The 22,409-nt window shown below is 57.1% G+C and overlaps 2 protein-coding genes across 2 annotated transcripts; both read left to right on the forward strand.

Moving 5' to 3' along the window:
* Positions 1-2,649: 2,649 nt before the first annotated feature.
* Positions 2,650-6,767, forward strand: H2BK1 (H2B.K variant histone 1). Its single transcript, XM_022577536.2, has 2 exons — positions 2,650-3,003; positions 4,936-6,767. The coding sequence occupies exons 1-2, from the start codon at positions 2,872-2,874 to the stop codon at positions 5,170-5,172; spliced, it is 369 nt and encodes a 122-aa protein (XP_022433244.1). The 5' UTR covers positions 2,650-2,871; the 3' UTR covers positions 5,173-6,767.
* Positions 5,627-21,667, forward strand: DRC11L (dynein regulatory complex subunit 11 like). The gene is given in 21 exon segments (XM_089917962.1): positions 5,627-5,631; positions 6,384-6,497; positions 7,991-8,278; positions 8,280-8,409; positions 9,335-9,454; positions 9,747-9,932; positions 12,000-12,071; positions 13,468-13,670; positions 14,197-14,281; positions 14,748-14,864; positions 15,597-15,672; positions 16,067-16,173; positions 16,895-16,978; positions 17,072-17,130; positions 17,738-17,820; positions 17,976-18,083; positions 18,737-18,961; positions 19,402-19,463; positions 19,735-19,909; positions 20,275-20,513; positions 21,083-21,667. Coding segments are annotated over 21 exon segments (2,646 nt in total). The 3' UTR covers positions 21,191-21,667.
* The last annotated feature ends 742 nt before the right edge of the window (positions 21,668-22,409 follow it).

Genomic DNA, 22,409 nt, shown 5'->3' on the forward strand with positions numbered 1-22,409 from the left:
AAGAATTAACAGTGCTAAGAAGTTCCCGAGTGATGCTGCTGCTGCTGGTCTGGGGGCCACACTTGGAGAACTGCTCTCCCGGAGCATGTTTTTCAGAGCGGTCTGAGGCTTTGCTGCTGCTGCCTGTACAACAATTGGGACATTGGTTAAAAACGCAGATTCCTGGGCTTCAGGCCTATTGATTTCGGTTGGTGGGATGGGAGAGATGCAGAAATGGTCAGGAGTCTGCATTTTCACACTGATGTTTGTGAACTACCGTTCCTGGTGGGATATAGGAAGTTTTATCATTTTATCTGTCCACAACCTTAATTTTCATTAGCGCTATATCTGTTTTATTTCCAAGCCAGGACTTTGCATATCCCGTCTGAGTTTTAATAGCACTTCCAGCCTCTGTGCCACCCGGCTTCTAGCCTTACCGATGTGGATTCATCACACCATCTCTGAAACCTCAGCAGCCATCCCTGTGGGGAAACATACGCAGCCATGATTTTTCAGTGCCCATCATAGAACATCTAAGACTACGTAAAACAGACCAAAAAAAGTCCCAGGTGGTGTCTAAATCCCCAAGGAGCTCTCGATCTAATGGGAAAGCCAATAAGACAGAAAGGGCGTAAAGCAGATGTTAAATTGTGACTGAGTAGGATACACTGAAGGCTGTAAAAGGGAGGGAAGTTTCTCGTGAGTAGCTGCCCAGAAAGGTGGGATTGGTGCTCTAACTTGGAAGGTGAGTAGGATCTCAGATGGCCGTGGAGTCCAAGAGCTGCCCTGGGCAGAGGGAACAGAGTAGCAGGTGAGGAGTTGCAGCTGAGTCTGAGATTCGCGAGGCTGGAGGAAGAGACTAGGACTCCCACTCCGCCCTCTGACCCCAAGGGGCCTGGCTTGGCTGCTTTGTGCTTCAGGTGGGGCCCAGAGAAAAATGGCTTGTCAGTCTGTCCTGAGTATCCAGAGACTTGGTTAGGAGGATAAATGGAACAGATGAGAGCTGCTACTTTGGCCAAGGGAGGGTCTGGGTATGTTAAGAAACCCCGTTGAAGTCTGTTGGGGTCTCCAGGGATGGGAGGGCTTCAGAACCAGAGGAACAGACATAATAGGCTAGTCAGCTTGTCCAGAAAAAAAGGCAGTCTCAAGATTTTTTAAGAATGCTTAAGGGCTTACCTGGCGGCGCAGTGGTTCAGAATCCGCCTGCCAATGCAGGGGACACGGGTTCGATCCCTGGTCCTGGGAGATCCCACATGCTGCAGAGCAACTAAGCCCGTGCGCCACAACTACTGAGCCTGCGCTCTAGAGCCTGCGAGCCACAACTACTGAAGCCCGCGTGCCTAGAGCCCGTGCTCTGCGACAAGAGAAGCCACCGCAATGAGAAGCCTGCGCACCACAATGAAGAGTAGCTCCCGCTCGCCGCAACTAGAGGAAGCCTGCATGCAGCAACGAAGACCCAACGCAGTCAAAATAAATAAACTAATTAATTGTATAAAAATTTATACTTTTAGGGGCTTCCTTGGTGGCGCAGGGGTTGAGAGTCCGCCTGCTGATGTGGGGGACGCGGGTGCGTGCCCTGGTCCAGGAAGATCCCACATGCTACGGAGCGGCTGGGCCCATGAGCCATGGCCACTGAGCCTGCGCATCTGGAGCCTGTGCTCCGCAACTGGAGAGGCCACATCGGTGAGAGGCCCGCGTACCGCGGAAAAAAAAAAAAAAATTATATATTTAAAAAAAGAATGCTTAAAAATCCCACAAAATACATATTTCTACGAACACGTAAAATTAGGGCCTTATTTTGGATTTAAAACTGCCCTCCTGGTCCTCCAAACCCTGGGCTGTAGCTGGGCGTTGGAACTGGGAAAAGGGGGTCTTGGTGAGCCGGCGGCTGCTCAGGCCCACCTTCCCCCAGACAGGTGATGCTCGTCTTCACTCCCTCCCCACCTCTTGATTGGGAAAACCCTCTTCCCCACAGCCCAGACTTGTCACCTTGCTCCTGGTTTCTTTAATCACAGCGTTCAAGAACCTGAAATACTCGCTCTCGCATAGGTGCCAAGTGAGACAACTTTCTCCATGCAACAGCGCCTTTTTCTTCCCTTCCCTTTGCAGCTAAATTCCACAGGGACCCCATGACACCTGCTCCCACGGGGAGCGTCCCGCTTCCTCCAGTCCTCCCGCCCGGACGCCCTCCCTGTCAGGCCCTCCCAGCTGTGCTTCCTGCCGCCTCCACCTAGCCTGGGCTCCATCTTCTGCCTTCAATCCAAGCCTCCCTGTAACCACATGCATTGATTTCTTTCTTCCGTTCCTCCCAACTAAAATCCTTTCTCCCCAGTTAAATTGTACCCATCCTACCAGACCAGCTTCACATCCTCATTTATTCCCTGAAGGCTTCTCTGGCCGCTGTAGCCCTAAGTTTTCTCTGAGCTCTCTGTTCCACACACTTTTGCCCTTTCACTCTTCCCTGATGGTTGCGTGTGAACCAGTCTTGTCTCTCCAGCTGTGTTGTAGGGCCTTCGCGGCGGATGGGGGTGGGGTGGGGGGGCGCGGTGCATTGTGCCCCTCCTGACCCCAGCGCTCAGCCACGAGAGTGGGCTCACGGGTGCTGCCGTGAGTGCAGGGCGTGAACTCTGACGGTGAGTAATACAATGGGAGATGATAGTGTGGGGAAGGGGGCTGGTGGGGGGCTTCTTACTCAAGAGACAGGAAATCCCTGGGGGAGAGGAGGGAGCAATTAGGCTCTTTGTGGATTAACCCAGAGCGCCTTCTGGGTAGGGTTGGGCCAGGCCCCTCCCCCGCTCCCAGGTGCTGGCCCCCAGCCCCACCTGGCAGGCAGCTGACTTCTTAAAAGTTCACCGAGGAGCGGAGGAGGAGGCCACCAGGAGGACCGGGACGATGAGCGCTGAGCATGGACAGCCACAGCAGTCCGGGGGCCGGAGGGGCCGGAGCTCTGGAGACAAGAAGTCCAAAAAGCGTAGCCGGCGCAAAGAAACCTACTCAATGTATATCTACAAGGTGCTGAAGCAGGTGAGAGCGGGAGCTAGGGGCGTGTGAGGAGCGCTGGCAAAAAAGCCTGGAAAGGGCACTGCATGGAGAGCGCGGGGCGCAGTTTACTTGCGGCACTGAGGCCCCCGAGCCCCTCTGGAGGGGGTGGCACTTAATCTCGGAGGTCCCCGCAACCGCTCAGTGTCTGTCTTGACCTGTGATGTGCAGGAGACCCTTCAAACAAGCTCCCACCACAGTCCAGAGGCTTACAAGGCTTCTGGACAGACCAGATTATTAAGCGGAATATTAGGTGGGACATAGTTAAAGGAAGACCACAAAAAAGTGCCGGGCTGAAGGTGACCAGGTGCCAAACATACGCTGGCACAACGAGAAGTACTAGTTAGTGGTGGCTAGAGTGTGGAGCGGTGCGTGTGAACTACAGCCTTGGGGAAGCCTTCCAGACGGGCAGCACTCAGTCTTTGGGGGGCTAAGGGGTTGGTCTACCTTATAGATAAGGAACCCCAGGTACATAAAGGCTCATTGGGGTGACTGAGTCCCATGACCTGACAGCAGCGGACGTCTGGTCCCCCTGGCTCTGGGGGGTTAGTCCCACCCTAACCCACACGTGTGCTCTGCTTCTCCCAGCGCACCTGTGAGAGGCACCTACTCCTGGGACTCTCGCCTTGGCAGGCATTTGGGGGCACTCATGTACCCAACCAGTGTGTCTAGAGGATCCCGGGCAACCTGGCCTCAAACACTGCCCTGCTCAGCAGAGCCAGGGCCGGGAGGAGGGAGGGGTGTCTGGGCTGCCTGCCCTCAGCCTCCCCAACCTCCCTGAGCCTCACCCCTTGTTAGGTGAGACCGCAGACTGGAGCCTGTCTCCGGTCTGAGTCCCCGGGTCTCTGGAATGCTCTCCTGGGGTGGGCCCGGCACCCATGTGGATCGGCCAAAGGGCAGCAGCAGAGAAGACGCCAGTGTCCTGAAGAAAGCGGGGGTGGGAGCGGTTATCAGTGAGCCCGGCCGCTTAGCCTAACTCTTCGGCTCAGAGCTCGTGCCGGGAGGGTTGGAGCGGGGCTGGGCTGCCGCGCGTGTCCCCCGTGTTGTGGGGTGAGCCACTGTCCCTCCTCTGCGGCCCTGAGGGGGACAGGATGTGAAGACAGCGCACAGGGGTCAGGCTGAACCCACGCGGTACAGGCCCAGGTTTCCGACTGTCACGTCCGGGGCACCAGAGGCGGTGGGCAGAGCGGGGGCCCGGGCTTAGTTCTGTGGCCACCACCGGCTTGACCTGCCTCGTCAGGCAGTCACCTACCTCTCATTCACAGAGAAGCAAAAATCCGCCTACTCACATTTTAGGACTGTTATGAGATCCCTACCATTTGTTTTACTAGAGGTCACCTAGTTCAAAACCTTCCGTGACAGAAGAGGAAACAGGCCCGGAGGAAAGTGTCGTATTTAAGGTCATACGGTGACTCATGGGACAGCCACAGAAGCCAGGTCTCCTCACCCCTAGTCTGGTGCTGAGATTGTGTCCTATGAGTGTCCTCTCCGGAAAATAATTTGGTCATGATTTACCAAGTTACGTGCACAAGCCCTCTAGGAACTTCTAGGAATAACCTTCATTGTGCTCACACGACTGTTCAAAGACATATTTCTTATAATACAATATAATAGCAAAACAAAACCCCTAAATGTCCATTAAGAGAGGAATGTATAATATAAACTATGATTCGTCCATACTATGGAACACTCTGCAAATGCATTAAATGAAAAAAGAGACGTAGCATTGCTTATCTCTTGCAGTTGGGAGAAATTTTTTTTTTTAGCTTGAATATAGTAGTAAAAAAATAAATCCCTATCTCCATGTCTCTCGGCCTCTGGAAAGAGGCTGGTAAGGGGGCCTTGCAGTCCCCAGCTTGGGGCCGGGGCTTGGGGCAGAGTCCCCGTGTTAATTGACTGGTCCTGCCGCTTCTCCAGGTGCACCCCGACATCGGCATTTCCTCCAAGGCCATGAGCATCATGAATTCCTTCGTGAACGATGTGTTTGAGCGGCTGGCCGGCGAGGCCGCCCGGCTGGCCCAGTACTCGGGCCGAACCACACTGACGTCCCGGGAAATCCAGACAGCTGTGCGCCTGCTGCTTCCAGGGGAGCTGGCCAAGCACGCTGTGTCTGAGGGCACCAAGGCCGTCACCAAGTACACCAGCTCCAAGTGACCTGGGGCCCAAACTTAATAAAGGGTGAACTGCTCCCTCGTACTGTGGTGATTTGAAAAAGGGATAGGTGAAGGCAAGGTGTGCTGGGGGGCAAGGGTGTCGTCACTTTTTTGGCTCCCAAGGTGGAAGAACACTTATTCAGACCTTTAAAAACTGCTTTCTGGGGGCTTCCCTGGTGGCGCAGTGGTTGAGAGTCCGCCTGCCGATGCAGGGGACACGGGTTCGTGCCCCGGTCCGGGAGGATCCCACGTGCCGCGGAGCGGCTGGGTCCGTGAGCCATGGCCGCTGAGCCTGCGCGTCCGGAGCCTGTGCTCCACAACGGGAGCGGCCACAACAGTGAGAGGCCCGCGTACCACAAAAAAAAAAACAACAACAAAAAACTGCATTCTGGGTGGGCCCCGTGAGGGACATGTGAGTGTACATGTAAATGTACAACGTTCTCATTCTTAGTGAGATGAAGTACGACTTGGTCTGGATTAGAATCCTGGATCTACTGCTAGCTGTTTCCATCATGCCCTCTCTGGGCCTGAAATTCCATGAGTGTTACTCTCGCAGGCCATGGTTTTGTGATGCCGTTTCCGGCACACCATAATTTTTGTCCTGTGCCGGGCACAGGGGCTACACAGGTCTATTCTTCAAGACACAAAAATGAAAGGCCCAAACCAGCTTCTAAATAGCCGATTGGGACCTCTAAGATGTTTTTATTTCCCCCTAATGCTTTCTTCCCCTTAACTTCAGAACAAATTGGTGAGAATGTTTTTGAGACTCCTAACTTTTCTTTCCCACTTTTATTTTGAAAAATCTCAAATCCATAGAAAAAAATTGCAAAAATGTACAATGACCACATGTATGACCTGCACCTGGATTCACCACTTAACACGTGGCCACATTTGCCTTTTCCTTCTCATTCAGCCTCTGAGGCACTGGGGTGAAGGGGTGGGGTTTAGCGAACAGTCCAAAATCCCTTACGTTCCCTTTGTAATTTCAGCTTCTTGTACTGAAAAGGCTCACTGTAATGATGGCTGAAGTGTGGCCCTACATACTTCACACGTGTTTCTTCCTATGTCAAGCCTACCGTGGAGATGCCGAGAGATGAGAACAAATTATCCACACTTTGGTCCCACGGCCAGAAAGGGGCAGGCTCGGGAGACGTGGCCCAGGAACCTCGGCTCTTCCCCACTCCCGCTGTGTTTCACACCTTGCCACTCAAGGTGTGATTCAGAGGCCAGCGGCATCTGTGACGCCGGGGACCTTGTTAGAAATGCAGGATCTTGGCCCCAGCTCGGAGTGCAGAATCGGACCCTGCATTTCGACAAGATCCTCGGGTAATTAATTTGCAGGTGCATTACGCCTGAGAAATCCTCTCGGGCTGCTCTTTGCTGCTGCCTCTCTCCTCCCACTGTCCTTTGCCCCATGCCTTATATATAAGTGACATATGACTTATGACTTATTCATAAGTCCCTACTGGACACTGAGCTAAAAGCTCACCCCAGCTGACCAGGGCCAGGCTGCTGCTGTGTTTCGTATTTTCCAAAGAGCCTTCTCATGAGCCTGGAGCAGTGATGGGGAAACCCACAGAGGGCTCAAAATGAGCGCCAAATACCACTGAGTCCCACCCACTACTCCCAATGTCATTCTTTACGAGGGTATAGCTTACTCGAACCAAGTGAACTACCGTCAGAGCCCAGGGAAACAAGCGTGCTTGTGCTCTCACTTCAAGGGGGAAGAGTGGGGAATTCCCTGGCGGTCCAGGGGTTAGGACTCAGCGCTTTCACGGCAGCCGTGTGCCTGGTACAGTCACATACGAGAGAGAGTAAGGAGGCTCGATCTGCAGTAAGGAATACAGGGTCTCCAGCTGAGAGGTACAGCTGGAGTAATGCCTTTAGGACTGCTATCCTAGAGCCTCCCAGTTTACCGGGTGACCTCAAATGAAGCCCATTCTTTCATTTGATGCTCACAAGGGAGGTAGCCACAGCTGACCCACCCTCTGCCCTGGTCAAGGCTTGCTAACAGGGAGCCGGTGTCCCCAAGCATGCTGCCTCCATGACATCCTCTAAGTGTCCCCTGGTCTTGTACCTGCAGCCCCCTCCCCTCGCAACCTTAGAACTTTGGGACAATGGGACAGAACTCTTAAAACTGGGCTATTCTGGCTTTGCAGGGTAGAGTCCGGGTGGAACCACAGTTCTTTGGATTCCAGGACCAGCTCACAAAGGGCAGTGTGAAGAGTGAGCACCACAACTGAAGGGTGAGTGAAGTGATGGGAGAGCAAAGAGCAAAGTGCGTCCCTGGCTCTCAGGCTGGGGTTACTGGGAGGGGGAGAAGGCCTGGTGGGGAGAGGGACCCCTGTGTGGGCCAGTCCCGGCTGGTCCCCAGACGTTCACACAGCGACCCTGCCCTCCCCTGCCTGTGGTCAGGCTTCCCTTGGACTATTAATTCCAGAACCAGGGCTCTGCTCTGGGGAAGGGACCCTTCTCTCTACACTCATCCTTCACCCCCGCTTCCCGCCCACCACCCTAGACCGTTGCAGCATCCCTGGGCTGCACCTTCACCTGGAGGTCACCAGCTGCGGACTCCGACGGGCCACTTCCTTAGCAGGAGCCCTAAGGGCCGTGCCCATTCTCCATTCTCCATCCTCCTGGCTTATCCATCAGGAGACTCCCTTCCCCAGGGACCCCAGTCCCTCACTTTCTCTAAGCCTCAGGGGGTGCTCACTGTAACTACCCTCTCACTCCCCCTGAGGGCCCCTCACTTCACTGAACTCCACCTCGGGACTGTGAGTAACCTTAACGTCACACCTTCTGGAACCTCGACTTCACAGTCCTCAAAAGCCTCTGTGGAGCCCACCTCCCCTACCAGCCGGCCCCCCTCCTCTGGGGCTCAGAGCATCCCTTGCTGGCTACCTCCTCTCCAGAGCTTACCAGCGCCTCTGGGACTCCTCCCACCTCATCTTGCAAGAGCTGTTGGGCCAAAAGCAGCCCCTGCTGGAACCCATGCCCCACCGGGAGCGGCAGTCCTTCCAGTACAGGCTCTCCTCGTTCTACCTGTACTACCTGGGGCTACTGCGCTGGTTCGACACCCTCTATGACCAGATGGTGCAGCCGCTGCTGGACGGCTGCTGGACGGCTGCTGGACGGCGTGGCGGGCCACGTGCTGGGGCTCAAAGACGATCTGGTTCGCGTGGACCTGTGCGAGACCCCCTGCCTGGACCAAGCGCTGCAGGACTTAAAGCTCACCCCGGTGGGCCAGCTGCGGCGAGAACCATGCCCGCGCCAGCTGGGGAAGGGGACATGGGGGGAGGGCTAGCCTGGACCTCCCACTCCTTGTGGAAGCAAGCCACATCCCAGCCAGCTGGGGGTGGGGGTGACCTGGACCTCCTGCGGATACCCCTGGCATTGGGACATCTGCAAGGGAAGGAGGGCAGGGCAGATCAGAGGATGGGGTTTGGGAAGTGCATGTAGGTAGTTGGGGGGTAGCCGGAGGGTCAGGCTGGAGGCTCTTCCTGGCTGGGAGGACCCATGAACTCAACTGCAGGGGACTGGTGAAGAGAGTCCCCCAGAGGCTTGTTCCTCAAAGCGTGGCCGGTGGGCCAGCAGAACCAGCATCGCCTAGGAGCTTGTTAGAAATGCAGAACCTCTGGCTGCACCCCAAACCCACTACAGTGTTCTGCACCTGCGTTTTCACAAGACCCTCAGGTGATGTGTGCGCACCAGCACGTTCCAGAGCACAGAGCTCCTGCACCGGCCTCCAGTCCGCCCCAAGGTCATGGTTCACTGGCCCACGTCCAAGGCAGTCCCCAGGTTTCCCCGACCTATCTGCCTCAGACTCAGCTGTGGGCCTGAAAGAGCAGACATTCCCCAGGCCCTGCCATTCTGCTGTGGCCAGGGCCTGGGAGCCTGCATTTTCAGAATTCCCAGTTGATTCAGATGCAGCGCCAGGATTGGGACCATTGCCCATTACCTACCGTGATCCTACAGAATTCAACTCTGGCCACATGGTGGGGGTGAGGGAAGAGAGGGATGACTTGGGGGGATTTTTCCCACCCCAGAGCTCTAGGATGGAAGAAAAGAGCCCCAGTGTCTGTGTGTACAGCTGAAAATGGTAAGGGATTGGCCAGATGGTCTGGATCTTTATTCTCATCTCCCTCTCCCCTGTTGCCCCAAAGGCAGACCTGGAGGTTCCAATTCCCAAATACTTCCGGCTGGAGCGGTCCAGCGTCCTGAGGGAGTGAGAGCATATGCTGGCAGAGCTCCTGTCCAGACGAGAGCCAGTGTTCGCCGAGGAGGTAAGTCAGGGAGACGCCCTCAGGAACAGAACTGCCACCCTTCAGGACACAGAGGCCCTGCCCTGCACTTTGCCCACCTCTGGGTGCTCTCTGGGTAATCCCTGGCCTCCTCATGGCTGCTCTTATGCTCCTTGTAACATTCCAACACCAAGGTAGAGGGACGGGACTTGTGCACCTAGATGCTCTGGGAAAACCTTAACCCCGGGATGTCTTTTGGGGGCTGGTCTCCCAGCTGCCCACCTGGATGCAAGCCCTCCCTCATTTCCTCCTCCTTTGCCCCTGCTCTGGCCAGAGCTTTCCAATATTACCCCAGACGGAGGCCATAATCCTACTGCAAAGGGCCGAGCGGGCCAGGCAAGGCAGGCTTCGAGCCACCTTCATGTGAGAGATTCGGAAAAAGGAGGAGGGAGATTGAAAGATTCGGGAGGAAGGGCGGCCCAGGTTCAGTCAGGACGAAGCAGCGATCATCATACAGAAGGTAACCCCCCACCGCCCTCACCCCCACCCTCCCCACACCCAGGAGGAAGGTCAGGGTAGAGTCGCCTCCTCCAGGAAGCCTGCCTGGCTCAGCAGTTGATGACAGAAATGTAGGTGCTTGGATTCTGTTGCCCCATGACTAGATATTAAGCTAGAGACCTTCATCAGTCAATAAACATGTATATTATTTGTTTATTATTTATTCTACATCTTATCCCCAAAAGGACTTAAAGTGGAATACCATAAAAGCCCCCAAAACAGAAAGACCATTAAAATTAGGGGAGAAAGGGAATTCCCTGGCAGTCCGGTGGTTAGGACTCCATGCTCTCACTGCCAAAGGCCCAGGCTCGATCCCTGGTCAGGGAACTAAAATTCCACAAGCTGCACCGCAGCCAAAAAAATTAAATAATAATAATAATACAAAAATAAAAATAAAAAAATTAGGGGAGAAAGATCCATAATCCAGCAGCAGAACAGAGTAGACGATCATTCCAAAAACTTTTAAGACTGTTAAAAATGAGTCACTAAAATGTATCCTGAGCCTCCTGAGGCAAAAGGAAACATGATGAACGAAATCGAGAACGGATGAGGTCCCGGTGTCTTTGGGGTCTGTGCCACCTGGGGTCACCCTTTACGTTAATCACACCCCATCCCACCTGACTACAGAAAACCCAGCTCTGTCTCTAGATTTCTCCGTGCCTTCTTACTGTCCTGGCGGGCGTGACTCTCCTATGTCACCTGGTAGCCCTGCTGTCTGCCCTGGCACGGGGGTGCGGCCCCTCTAGCATCCCCCCAAGGGTGCTGTTAAGCCGGCTCACTCTGGGCCGTAGTGGTTACCAGCTTGACGAGATTGGAGGCCGCCTAGAAAACTCCAGGGCAGAAAGGGCCCAGGACTGCTGACCAAGGGCTGCTGGATCTTTCTCTCTTAAATCAATCTCCTCTCCCATCTTCTCTCTCAAGTCCCAGTGCCTCAGAAGCGTCTGTTTCCTAGTCCAATACAGGAAACTTAGAACTCTTTCCCCCCAAAATGCAAAAGCAAACCAACCAACTAACAAGCAACAGCCCTGAGAACAGACATCCTCTCCAAATGAGGTAGATTTTTAGGTTATAAATCAGTATGCAGAGTACCCCAGCCTGAGTCCCCTGCATCTGGGTGACTGTACCCAGGTCCGGCTGCCCCACGGATGAGCAGGGGGTCATCGCCCTCAGGAAGCGCGGAAGCAAGGCTTTGGAGAAGGAAGGTCAGCCCCAAAGCTAGAGCTTCCCTTCCCCCTGAGAGCCAAAGCAAGCCTCTTGTCCCTTTTGTAAGGATATGGAAACACTGCGTTCCAGGCCCCGGGTTCCCCACTCCACTCATCAGAGGCCCTTAGTTATCGAGGACCTTTCCCGTGCTGGTCACAGGAACGGGAGGACTCAGTGGGACGGGGGTCTGGACGCAGAGCCTGCTCACCGAGGCGCTGTCTCAGTGACACTACCGGGGCGACGCCATGGCCCCCTCTGCCCAGCACCCACCCTTCACCCCATGGCACTGGGGTGTCCACGGGTCCGAGAGTGGCCGGCAGCCTGGGAGAGAAGCATTGGGTGAGGGGTCAGGAAACCTGGCCCTGGCCTTGGCTCTGCACCGAACGGCCCTTGGACTTGGGAGAGGCCATGTCCCGGCTCTGGCCTCAGTTTCCTTGTGTCCAAGATGTAGGGGAGCTGCACAGTTCCTACAGCGCCTGGGTGGAATCAAGCATTTCTTCCAAATGCTGGGGGGATTCTGAGAAGTGAGATCAAGGAGGGCTTCTTGGCGAAGGTGGTACTTGAACTCTGATTTGTGCTTCAAAAGATACAGCAGGTTAGAGGGTGGAGATGAGGAGGGAATTCCGGGGCATGGGTGCTGAGGGGGCACAGCCTTGGAGCTGGACATCTTGGGTGCAGACGGGCCCCACCCCGCTCTGGGCTATCCCTGCTCAGGGGGGCAGTTGCCAGTGAGCTGTCCTCTGGAGGTGCCCTCCCCAGAGCTCTGCCCCTCACATCTCTGCAGAAATGCAGTATGGGGAGTGTCTGGGCCCATGTATCCCTGCAGGTGTGGAAAGGTTACCAGCAGAGGAAACGCACTCAGCAGGACCGGTGGACGGAGATGGAGTTCATCGGTATGGTGAGTGCCCCCCCGCCGGCCCTGTACAGGCCCTCCCTGCCCACACCCCCCTCCACTCAGGACTGGGGTAGGCATGAGCGGAGGCGGGCCAGGCTGGGGCCAGTGTCCCTGGTTGAGGGATCCTTCAGGGTTTGGTTGAGGGAGAACCACGAAGCCACTGCCAGGCCACATCCGTTTCTGCCCCTCCCTCTCTAGAGCCCTTTGGAAAGAACTCACACGTGGGGCGGCATGAGGGATAGTAGCGCAGAGCATCTGGACCCCTGCTCCACGCCCCCAGATGGCAGGAGAGGCTGCCTGCAGTGAGTGGGTCCCGCAGAGGGAGGCGGCCGCAAAGCCAGTGGGAGCCCCGCCAAGGCTCTTGCAGCCTCTGGGAGAAGCGCGGGAGGCTGAGTTGGGGTGAGGGCACACCCCTTTCACACCAGAGTGGGCCACTTGCTCTGGGGGCCCCAGACTTGCTTCTCCTCTGCTCTGCAGGCAGGATGGCTAAGTCTGAACAAGGTGCCGGGAGCGTGAATGCGCATGCCAGGGAGTGTGGGCGCTAGGGGTGTGCGTGTCCAGGCAGGGTGGACAGACCCTGCTCCCTGAACCTCGTCTGTCCTCTGCTCTGTGATGGTCTGCCCCCAGCTAGCCTCTGCTGACTTAGGAGAGCAAGGCCATGATAGGGGTGAGAGGCCTGATCCCTGAGAGGGGGCTTGGCCATGGGCAGAGCCTGCAGAAGCCCGGCGGATAAAGGCTGATGGGGAGGGCCATGGGCTAGGGGGGGCAGAGGAATCGGAGACAAGGGCTGGGATGGCTACTCCAAGGAGGGCGGACGGCGGCTTAGAAGGAGGGAGGGGCCCGGGTGGCAGCTGCGTGGGAGTGGAGGTCCGAGCTCATTGGGGGGCCGGAGAGCTAGACCCCCAGGAGGCCAGAGCAGGCAGAGGGAGGCCGGGCTCGGGCCTTGGTGGGGCGAGGGCAGGGGGCCATGGCACGGCGGTGGGTGAGGAATGAGCCCGGCCGCCCGGGCCGTCAACAGTGTGAGCTCAGCGTTTTCAGTAATTGTCTCTGTGCAGAGTGATATTTAAAATACATTTGGGAGCCAATGAGGCGGGAAAGTGGCTGCGAGAGCGGCTGCCGGCCGGGGGGGTGCGGGGGGGGGGGGCGGAGGTTCACAGGGGAGGGTGTGCTGGGGGGAGCGGGCAGGGGGGCCGGCCCGGATGCATCTAGCAAACTCATTATCAGAGTAATTTACGCAGACGAGTTTCAGGCTCCAAACACAATTTCTCCTGCTGCAGGCATGCTCGCTGTTCCGTGTGGGTGTGTACGCGAGGCCTCGCCTGTGCGGGGCTGTGTGCCGGGGTCCGGGCCTCCCCACTCCCACCCCTGAGCCCCTCTGGCTCCCCGTCCACGTCCCCAGCTCCCCTCGTCCAGCCAGGTGGAGCACTCGGGCGTCATGTCCCAGGCCAGCCTCGGGAGGGATGTCCAGAGACTCCTCCAGACGGAGAAGGAGTTCCAGTCGGCCGCGGTGAAGACCCACGATGCCCTCAGGGAGATGGAGGGGCCCGACATGAAAGAGAAAATGAAGGGGCAAATCCGACAGTGGTTTATTGAGTGCCATCAGCCTCAGCTGACCCCACCCTAAACCCTTCTTTCCCTCCTCATCCCAGTGTTGAACCCCACTTCTGTTTTGTCCTTTGGTCCAGATTGGATTCTCTTCACCATCCCGCCCCCACACCCCGACACGCTGCTGACACACTTGGTTTAAACCTGGGGCCCCCAGCCTACAGGAACAGCGCCACACGTGACTTCCCATTCCCTACATGGCAGAGAAAATGCCAGAATAAGATGGGAAAAGCATCCAGGGACACCCCCTGACTAGTCTCACCTCTCTATTCTGTAACCACTCCTTCCCTCTCTCCCTCTATCTCCCTGGTCCTTCATCTTTCTCCATCCTTCCCTCTATCCATCTATCCATCCATCCACCCACCCTTTCTGCCACCCATCTATCTAACCATTCATCAATCCATTTATCCTTCTGTTCCTCCACCCATCCGTCCACCCATCCATCCATCCATCCATCTGTCCATCCATCCATCCAACTATCCACCCATCCATCCATCTCTCCAACCATTTTACGTTCATTTAGTGCCCTTACTGGCCGATTCCCTGATTATCCAGATGAGTCTTTAGGTGGATCCTACCTGATCTTTGCAGACAAGACTCCAGAACAGGTACCGTGGAGCTGGGGATAGAAGACTTTCTATGGTAGGTGGAATCTGAGGTTACAGAGAGTTCTGGGCGTAAGCTGAGGGTGGCAGGGGGTGAGGCCACCTTCAGTAGAGGCAGACGTGGTGGAGGAGATGTACGTAGCCAGTGTGATTGCACGGGGAGGAGGGGATACCCAGAAGAAGCTGGAGAAGGCTTCTTAGCCAGCGAGAGGAAACATGTCTGGTGAGAGCACCGTGGCTCCAGGCCCCCGTGGGCTGGGAGAGCAGCAGCTCTGAGCAGAGCGCTCCCTCAGTTGCACCCCTTTCTTCCTGGACCCCAGTCAAGTGTCTGGACTCTCAGTGCCTGGATCCCACCAGTGACGCTGGGCCTTTGGAGTCCTGGGTCCACCCCTAGCTCAGGCCCTTGGTTCTCTTGCTCCTATCAAATCCCTGTGGTCTTCTCTGAAACATCTTCCCTTGTTTGTCACAGTTGAAGATGGAACTGGAGGTGCAGGTCCAGGAGAGCAAAAAAAAGGATGAAAAGAAAAGTAAGGAGAAAAAAGAGAAAAAGAAGAAGAAAAGGAAGGGAGAAATGACCAGGAAGGGGGTAAGGCACTGCCTGGACTCATGGACCAAGTGGGCAGGGACAGAAGCTCAGAGAATTCCCAGGGGAAGGCTGGTCCTGGGAGAATCAGGGCCAGAGTTTGTGATGCGTAGAGGTGAGGGGGTCAAAGCCAAAGGATGGAGGACTTCCCTGGCAGTCCAGTGGTTAAGACTTCACCTTCCAATTCAGGGGGTGTGGGGTCGATCCCTGGTCGGGGAGCTAAGATCCCACATGCCTCGGGGCCAAAAAACCCAAAACATAAAACAGAAGCAATATTGTACAAACCCAATAAAGAGTTTACAGATGGTCCACATCAAAAGAAATCTTTAGGGCTTCCCTGGTGGCGCAGTGGTTAAGAATCCGCCTGCCAATGCAGGGGACACGGGTTCGATCCCTGGTCCGGGAAGATCCCACATGCGGCGGAGCAACTAAGCCCATGCGCCACAACTACTGAGCCTGCGCTCTAGAACTCGCGAGCCACAGCTACTGAGCCCATGAGCCGCATCTACTGAAGCCCATGTGCTCTAGAGCCTGTGCTCCACAACGAGAGAAGCCACCGCAATGAGAAGCCCGCGCACTGCAAACGAAGAGTAGCCCCCGCTCGCCGCAACTAGAGAAAGCCCGCGCGGCAATGAAGACCCAACACAGCCAAAAATCATAAACAAAAATAAGTAAATTTTAAAAAAAAAGAAATCTTAAACAACAAAAAAAAGCCGAAGGATGTTTCTGTTCTAGGAGGCAGATACGATGCTGAGAGTACTGCCCTCCACATCCATCCCTGTGATTAATGCCGGACACGAGGAGTGCACAGGCGAGAGAGGAGGGGCTGGGGAAGAGTGACCAGGCCTGTGGGGTCTTGGGGTGACCTTGGTCCTGGGGACAGTGGACCTGTGCCATGTATCATGAGGTGGCAGTGTCAGAGTGTGGGTGTGGAGGCCGAGGGGAGAAGGCCAAAGGGGAGAGGGGTGTGAGGTGTGATTCCCTGGGTCGGGGGCATTATGTGTTTGGGTCTGAATCCTGCGGCCACAGGCCTTGGGATCAGGCCTTGGTCCGTGGTCTGGGTGGAAGCGTCAGGCAGCTCGGTGAGGAGAGGTGGACCAGCGCGTGTGTGCGCACGTGTGAGATTATTTGTGCATGTGTGTGTGAGTGCGTGTGTGCACCTGGAACCCTGACACTCCATTGCACTCCAACCTCTCCACGGTCAGATCTGTGGAAGAACCGGTTTGATAGCCTACATCCCAATCAGAGTTTTGACTCTGAGATCCTCCAGGTGGAGAAGAGGAAGGAAGTGGAGCAAGAGATCCGGATACAGGTGAGCGTCCCTGCGGGCCTCCAGCTGCTCCAGGCTCCGTCCCTCTGTCCTCAAACACCGCCACCAGCCTCCCGCCCACCACCCGCTGCAGCACGCTCTACGCACTGCCTGCCCTGCGCAGTCTGGGCTCCGTCTGGTCCATCTCGGTCCCCGTCCTCCTCTGCCTCTCCTTGGTCACCCCTTCTCCCTGGGGTGTGGATGCAACCCTGACGTGAGGGAATGGGAGTGGCTCTGAGCCTGGGGTCACACCCTCCACCCTCCTCACCGACACTTAGAGGGCTCCCTGAGGCGTGCCAGCCCTGTGGCGTGCACTCTGGAAGCATCCACTCACACAATCTTTCCAACAAAGCATGAGGCAGGCCCCGTGATTTTCCTGACATTATATATGAGAAAGCTTCATGAGAGGTCATGAAATTGCTCAAGGTCACACAGACTTTAAAGAGTGGATCTGGGGCTGGAACTGAAAGCTGACCGACTCCATCTTGGGGGCTCCTCCCCACACTGATGCCAGCTGAGAGCAAGGCTCAGGTGTGAGGTGTGAATCAGAGTTGGGGTGCAGGGGCTGAGGGTTCCAAAAGAATGACCCCCCCTGCCCCGCTGCCTTCACTGGGCTTGTCTGGCTCTTCCCTGAGGTGCCCCTCCACCCCGACTCAGTCCTCACCCTCCTACCTGTCCTCCCCAACCCCTGGTCGCCCCATCACACCCCCTGCCGTCCCCCCAGGTAAATGAGCTGATGTGTCAGGAGCTGAAGAGCCTGCGGCTGGCCGCGGTCAGGGAGGAGGGGAGAACTTCGAAGCCTCCGAAGGCAAGATGAGGGGCCAGGGCTGGCACAAGGAAGGGCACACGCCAGGGAGGCAAGGAACAGAAGACAACTGCCTGTGTGCTTGCTTTCAACCAGAAAAAGATGGGCAAGAAACCTGAGAAGAGGAAGAAAGAAGAAGATCTGACCCCAGACAGGTAGCAGACCCTGCACTTCACCAGGGGTGGGGGAGCGAGCCCTGGCCCAGGACAGATCTGACTTCCGGTCCTGGTTCTGTTGCTGTGTGACCTGGGGAAAGTCACTTAACCTCTCTGATCCCCTGTCCTCATTAACCACGTACCTACCCTACCAAACTCACGGGATAGCTGTGAGGATAAAGTAGAAGCACAAAAAAGTGCTTTGAAAGTGATGACGCAGAACTTACCAGAGGTCACTTTCTACTCACTTCTCTGGTGATGCAAGCCCACTGGTGCTGGCTGCTTTAATGGCCATCCCTCCCAGGAGCATGTACATCTTAGATGTGGTTTCTAGGAAGAGGGCCATGTGTCACCCACACTGGGTTTTTAGAGGGAGGGTCTCAGAGGGCTCTGGTCCTTCACCCCGCTCAACCCCCAGAGCACCCAGCTGGGGCAAACTGCCTTCTGGGCCAGTGGGCCGGTGTCGGGCCTTTGGAGATGGCTGACGACAGGACTTTGGACAGGAGGGCTCCCTACCCCCTCTCCTCATGCCTACAGCACCGCCCCAACCCATCTCTGTGTCCCTTTCCCTTTTCCTCAGGGCCCCCGCTGCGCCACCCTCTGCCAGGTCTGTGGACTCCCTGTTTGAAGAGCTCATCATCTTTGGCCTTCTAAAGAAGTGCGAGACACTGGCTTTGAAAGACTATGTTGGTGAGAGCCCTCCGCAGCGCCTGCTCCTGAGGTTAAGGAATGGTGCCCCTGGCCATGGCCTTCCCTGCAGCCGACTGCCACCTCCCCAGTGACCCTTCTCCTCGCGTGCCCTGCCCCAGTGGGTGCCACTCACCAGCGGGCCACCTGTCCCCCAGGTGACTGCCTCTGTCTTGGATCGACTCTGAATTTGGCAAACAAGCTGCCTATGCCTTCCCTGTTTGACATACGACAGAATGTGGCCTTGTATGGGGTTCTGCGGCTTGGTGAAAGGCAAGAGCCAGTGCCGGGCAGGTGGCTCTCTGGGAGCCTGGGTGCAGGGTAGGGTGGCCGAGGCAAGCGTGTCCAGCCTGGGCTTTCTGATCCCAGTGCCATGAACTCATGTTGGACACCGCCCCCGCCCCGCCTTCCCCGGGCCCCGCTGGAAGTCACACCCCGACTGGGCTGTCCTGGAAGTCATGTGGGCCCTCGACCTGCAGAGGAGCCACATTTCCAGCCCCTCGCTCAATCCCAAGTGACGTCCCATAGTCTGTCCCATTCCCCGAAGACCAGCCCCCCACCCCCTATAAACACCAGAGGCCGGATCTTTCTGAAGTGGTTTGTCATGTGCCCTTTAATTCCATCCCTTCAAAATCCAGGAGTGGAAATAGATGGTATAGGAAGCAGAAGGGCCATTGGGAGGAGGTGGAGGGCTTTCTCCTGACACCGCGTGTAGCTCTTTGGAATCATGGTTGCTACACCATTGGACTTCCTCCAGGGCGCCTCCCACAGAGGGCATGCCTGGGCCGTTGCCCAGACCCTAGGCGAAAGCAGTGCCACCAGGACCCGAACCTCGTCCTGCCCAGCCTGGGGCCTTTGGCCTCACCTGACACAATGTCTCCACCCCTGACCCCCTGCCAGCCCCTGTTTCCTCTCTCAGGCTCCCCAGACATACACTCCATGGCCCCCCTCATCCGCTCCATCCTCCTGGTGGGCCCCTCGGGCATGGGGAAGAAGACGCTGGTCAAGGCCGTGTGCACAGAAACCGGCGCCAACCTTTTCGACCTGTCACCTGGCAACCTGCAGGGCAAACGTCCCGGCAAGACCGGGGTGCAGACGTGGGTGCATATCGTCGTTAAGGTCTGGGTCCCCGATGGCATTTCCAGTTCTCAGACTGTGACAACAGAGCAGGGTGGGCTCAGGAGGTCACCCAGCTGCCCGGCTGGTGTAGTTTCAGGAGCTGCTGAGGTCTCCCTACCAATCCCTGCTGGGGGCTTGTGGATTCCTGAAGCCCCAGGGATGGGAGAGGTGAGGGGCAGTGGGGAGAAGAGTAGTTTCTTCTCATGGCAGAGATGAGGCTGCACACGTAGCCCCCTGAGCCCGGAGAGGGCAGGGACTCTGCTGTGATGATAGGATGGGTATACAAGGGGGCTGAGAGGTGGGGTTCGCAGGATGTGGGAAGCGAGGCTGGAGCTCCGAGGTCTGCCATTGCCTGAGGCTGGCCCTGACCGTGGGTTGGACCAGATGGGGAGGTGACCCTTCCCCAGGGACAGCTAATGTCAGTTTTCTATTCTCTGGCCTGTCCGGGTGGCTCGGTACCTACAGCCCTCTGGATTGGGAATGCGGAGAAGAATTTCTATAAGCGAGTCCCAAAAAAAGACAAGGAGGTGAGTGAGGGAGCCTGGGCAGAGCCCGTGGTTAGGACAGGCGAGCGTGGGCTTGTTCACGTCACTCCAAACCTCGCCCGTTGTGAGGCCTTGGACAAGTCCCCTGTCCTCCTCCTGCCTTGTTTCCTTATCCTTAAAGCAGGACTGACAGCCCCTCCCGTCTGCCCCCCCAGGGTCCATGTGAGGCGGAGCGTGGGCACGTGCCCTGTGAATTAGAAGCCCCTATAATGTCACTGTGTCCCCACCCACCTCCCCTCCTTCCCCAGAGCAGATGGACCCCAAGCGAATAAAGAAGGATCTCACCAAGGCCCTGTGACTGCTGAATCCTGGAGACCGCGCGAAGCTGATCGGGACCACTGACCGGCCGCAGGTGGCTGAGATGAAGGGGCTGTGCTGCACCTACGAGCGGATCCTCCTGCCGCGGCCCGATTATGCTTCTCGCTGTGGTGAGGCCCTGGGACTTGGGGACAGGCCAGAGAAGGGGCCGAGGGGCCGCCCCTGCAAAGCTCCCCGCTTCTTCCCATCCCCACTGCTCTGAGGCCTCACCTCCACAGCCAGGTGTTCTGGAAGTGTCACTGGATAAGCAGCCCAGCGGTCTGGGTCCTGGCCTGGTTCTGTAGACACGGGCAGGCCACTTTAGTCTTTGGAGTCTCACTTTCCCAGGTTACGAGGGGAGGCTGAGCCTTACCTTCCTGGGAGGAGAGGCGCGGTTGGACGTAGGGCCGCCCTCCAGAAGCACAAACTCTTTCCAGATACAGACAGAAGTGCCCACTGCCTCTCCCTGCCCCGTGTCCTCCCCCCATGCCCACAGTGCTCTGGAAGCATATGATAGAGGCCCAGGGCGTCCAGGTGACCCAGAGCCTGGACATCAGTGCCCTGGCAAAGGTGTCTGACGGCTACACACCTGGCTGCATTCTCCAAGCCATCCAAGCAGTGCTGATGGAACGGTGGCTCCTGCAATTGTCCAAGCGGCCCCTGGTGGCCTCAGAGATCCTGCGGCACCTGGCGAAGCTGGACCCGGTGTACAGGGAGGAGGAGGAGTCCCTGGAGGTGGGGCTTTGGGTGGGGATGGGGTGGGGGGAGGGGTAGGTGGGGAGGAGGGCTGAGGGCCGGCACTGGTTAGGGAGTCGGTCCTCTGAAGCCCCAGGCCCACAGCCCACTTTGGAGCCCCCCCTCTGCTCCCCGTGGAGCTCAGCTGGGAAGGGAAGAAGAATCAAGAAAAAGACAGGTGGGCAGGGCTGTCTCACCTGGTTTCCTCGACTTGGGGGGAGGGGGGAGTCCGAGAGCGGCACCTGCGTATTGGGAGCCCTTGGTTGGTTCCTGCACCAGCAGCTACTCACGTCCCCACCTCTGAATCCCTTCCCACCCCCAGGGATGGCCGTGGAAGCACAGGAGAGAGGGCTGCAGGGCAGGGGAGGGGGGCTCGCCCCTGACAGTGGCTGGCACGCTGGCCTAGAGTATTTGGTGAAGAGCAAGGGAAACCACGACTCTAGCAGGACTCAAGGACCCCAGAGGAGAGCTGAGGACGCAGATCCGTCTAAAGGGAAGGGCAGGGCCAGGGAGCAGAGCCGAGGGTCAGAGCCAGTGCACCTACCATTCCTCCTCGGCCTCCAAACCAGGACCGGTACTTCAAGACCCCGCTGGGCGAGAAGAGGATGAAACTCATCAATGACCAAGACGCCGCAGAGGAAGCCAAGCTGGTAAAGGAGGAGAAGAAAAGGAAGTGATGCTGAGGCCAGGGTGCCTGAAATTAGCGATGGGACAGGGTGGGACCCCACAGGCGAAGGGGCCAGGGACAGAGGGATAAACGGCCAGACGGCGCGGGCACCTGCTCTCTTTGCCCATCTCTGTGCTTCCCGTCCCTGGCTCTGTGCCCCTGCCCGCGCCCAGCCTCTGTCTCGCACCCCCGCTCTCCCAACCTCCCGTCCAGACCCCACCTGGGTCTTCACCTCCTGTCATTCTCCTGTCCTGTCTCCCCAGCTCTCTTCCTCCTCGAGGTATTTCAGGGAGAAAAACAAAAGAAAGACAAAGGGAAAGAGGAGAGAGGGGAGAGAGAAGGTCTATAGTAAGTATAGAAAAAGAAAAAAGCCAGAGTCTGGGCGCCAGTGGACCCTGGTTCTAGCCCCACTTGGCACGAACCTCCTGTGGTCTTGCACGGTACTTTCCTGTCTCTGGGCCTCAGTTTCCCTGCCTGCGGAGTGAGGAGAGGTTGGATCCGCTAATCTACTAGGTCCCTTCTACTCTAGGGTTTGGTTATTTCTACAAGAGGATCTGGGAAGTCGGGGAGGTGAGGGCTCTTGGGCAGCGGTTGGGTGGGGTGAGGTGGGGAGAGAAGGTTCTAGGGAAAAAGACTGTAGGGAAAAGCAGGCGTCTGTGGCCACAGCAAGGGCTGCGGGTAGATCCAGTGCCTTCTATGCGAATGCTCCACCGCTTTCCTCTGGACACCACCCCCCCCCACCTGCCCAAGCTCTGCACTGCTTGCTCTGACCCGCGGGGGACTGCAGGGGTCACAGCCTCCTGCCCCTGGAGGAAGTCCACCCGCGGGCTCCCCTTGTTGTGGGAGCTGGAGTCGGGGAACTCGGGGAGTGGGGGACAACCATGCCACGGAGGGCTGGGAGCCCCAGGGTTCTCTCTGAAGAAGCCAGGTAAGGAGTGTGTGAATAGAGGTCAAAGCGTGTTCTACGTGTCATGAGAGCCAGGCGAGGGGAGGCCGCTGGGTTGGTGCAAGGAGGCCCTGTGCTGGGCAGTGGTCCCCAGGGGCTGGGTTTTGAATGTCCTTTCTCCCCTTTCCCCTTTTCACCTCCCCAGGTGGAAGTAGTCTCATCATGCATCCTAGGGTGCGCGAACGGGCAGAGCCACTTCCTCCTCGCTCTCCAGGTAGCGATGCCATGGGAGACCCTGGGGTCACCCAGGGAGAGGGGGGTCAGCACCGAGGCGGGCTGCCTG

Source organism: Delphinapterus leucas, chromosome 9, assembly GCF_059928025.1.
Source record: "Delphinapterus leucas isolate spDelLeu-1000000601 "Yukka" chromosome 9, BTC_Dleu_Yukka2, whole genome shotgun sequence".
Taxonomy (NCBI): Eukaryota; Metazoa; Chordata; class Mammalia; order Artiodactyla; family Monodontidae; genus Delphinapterus; species Delphinapterus leucas.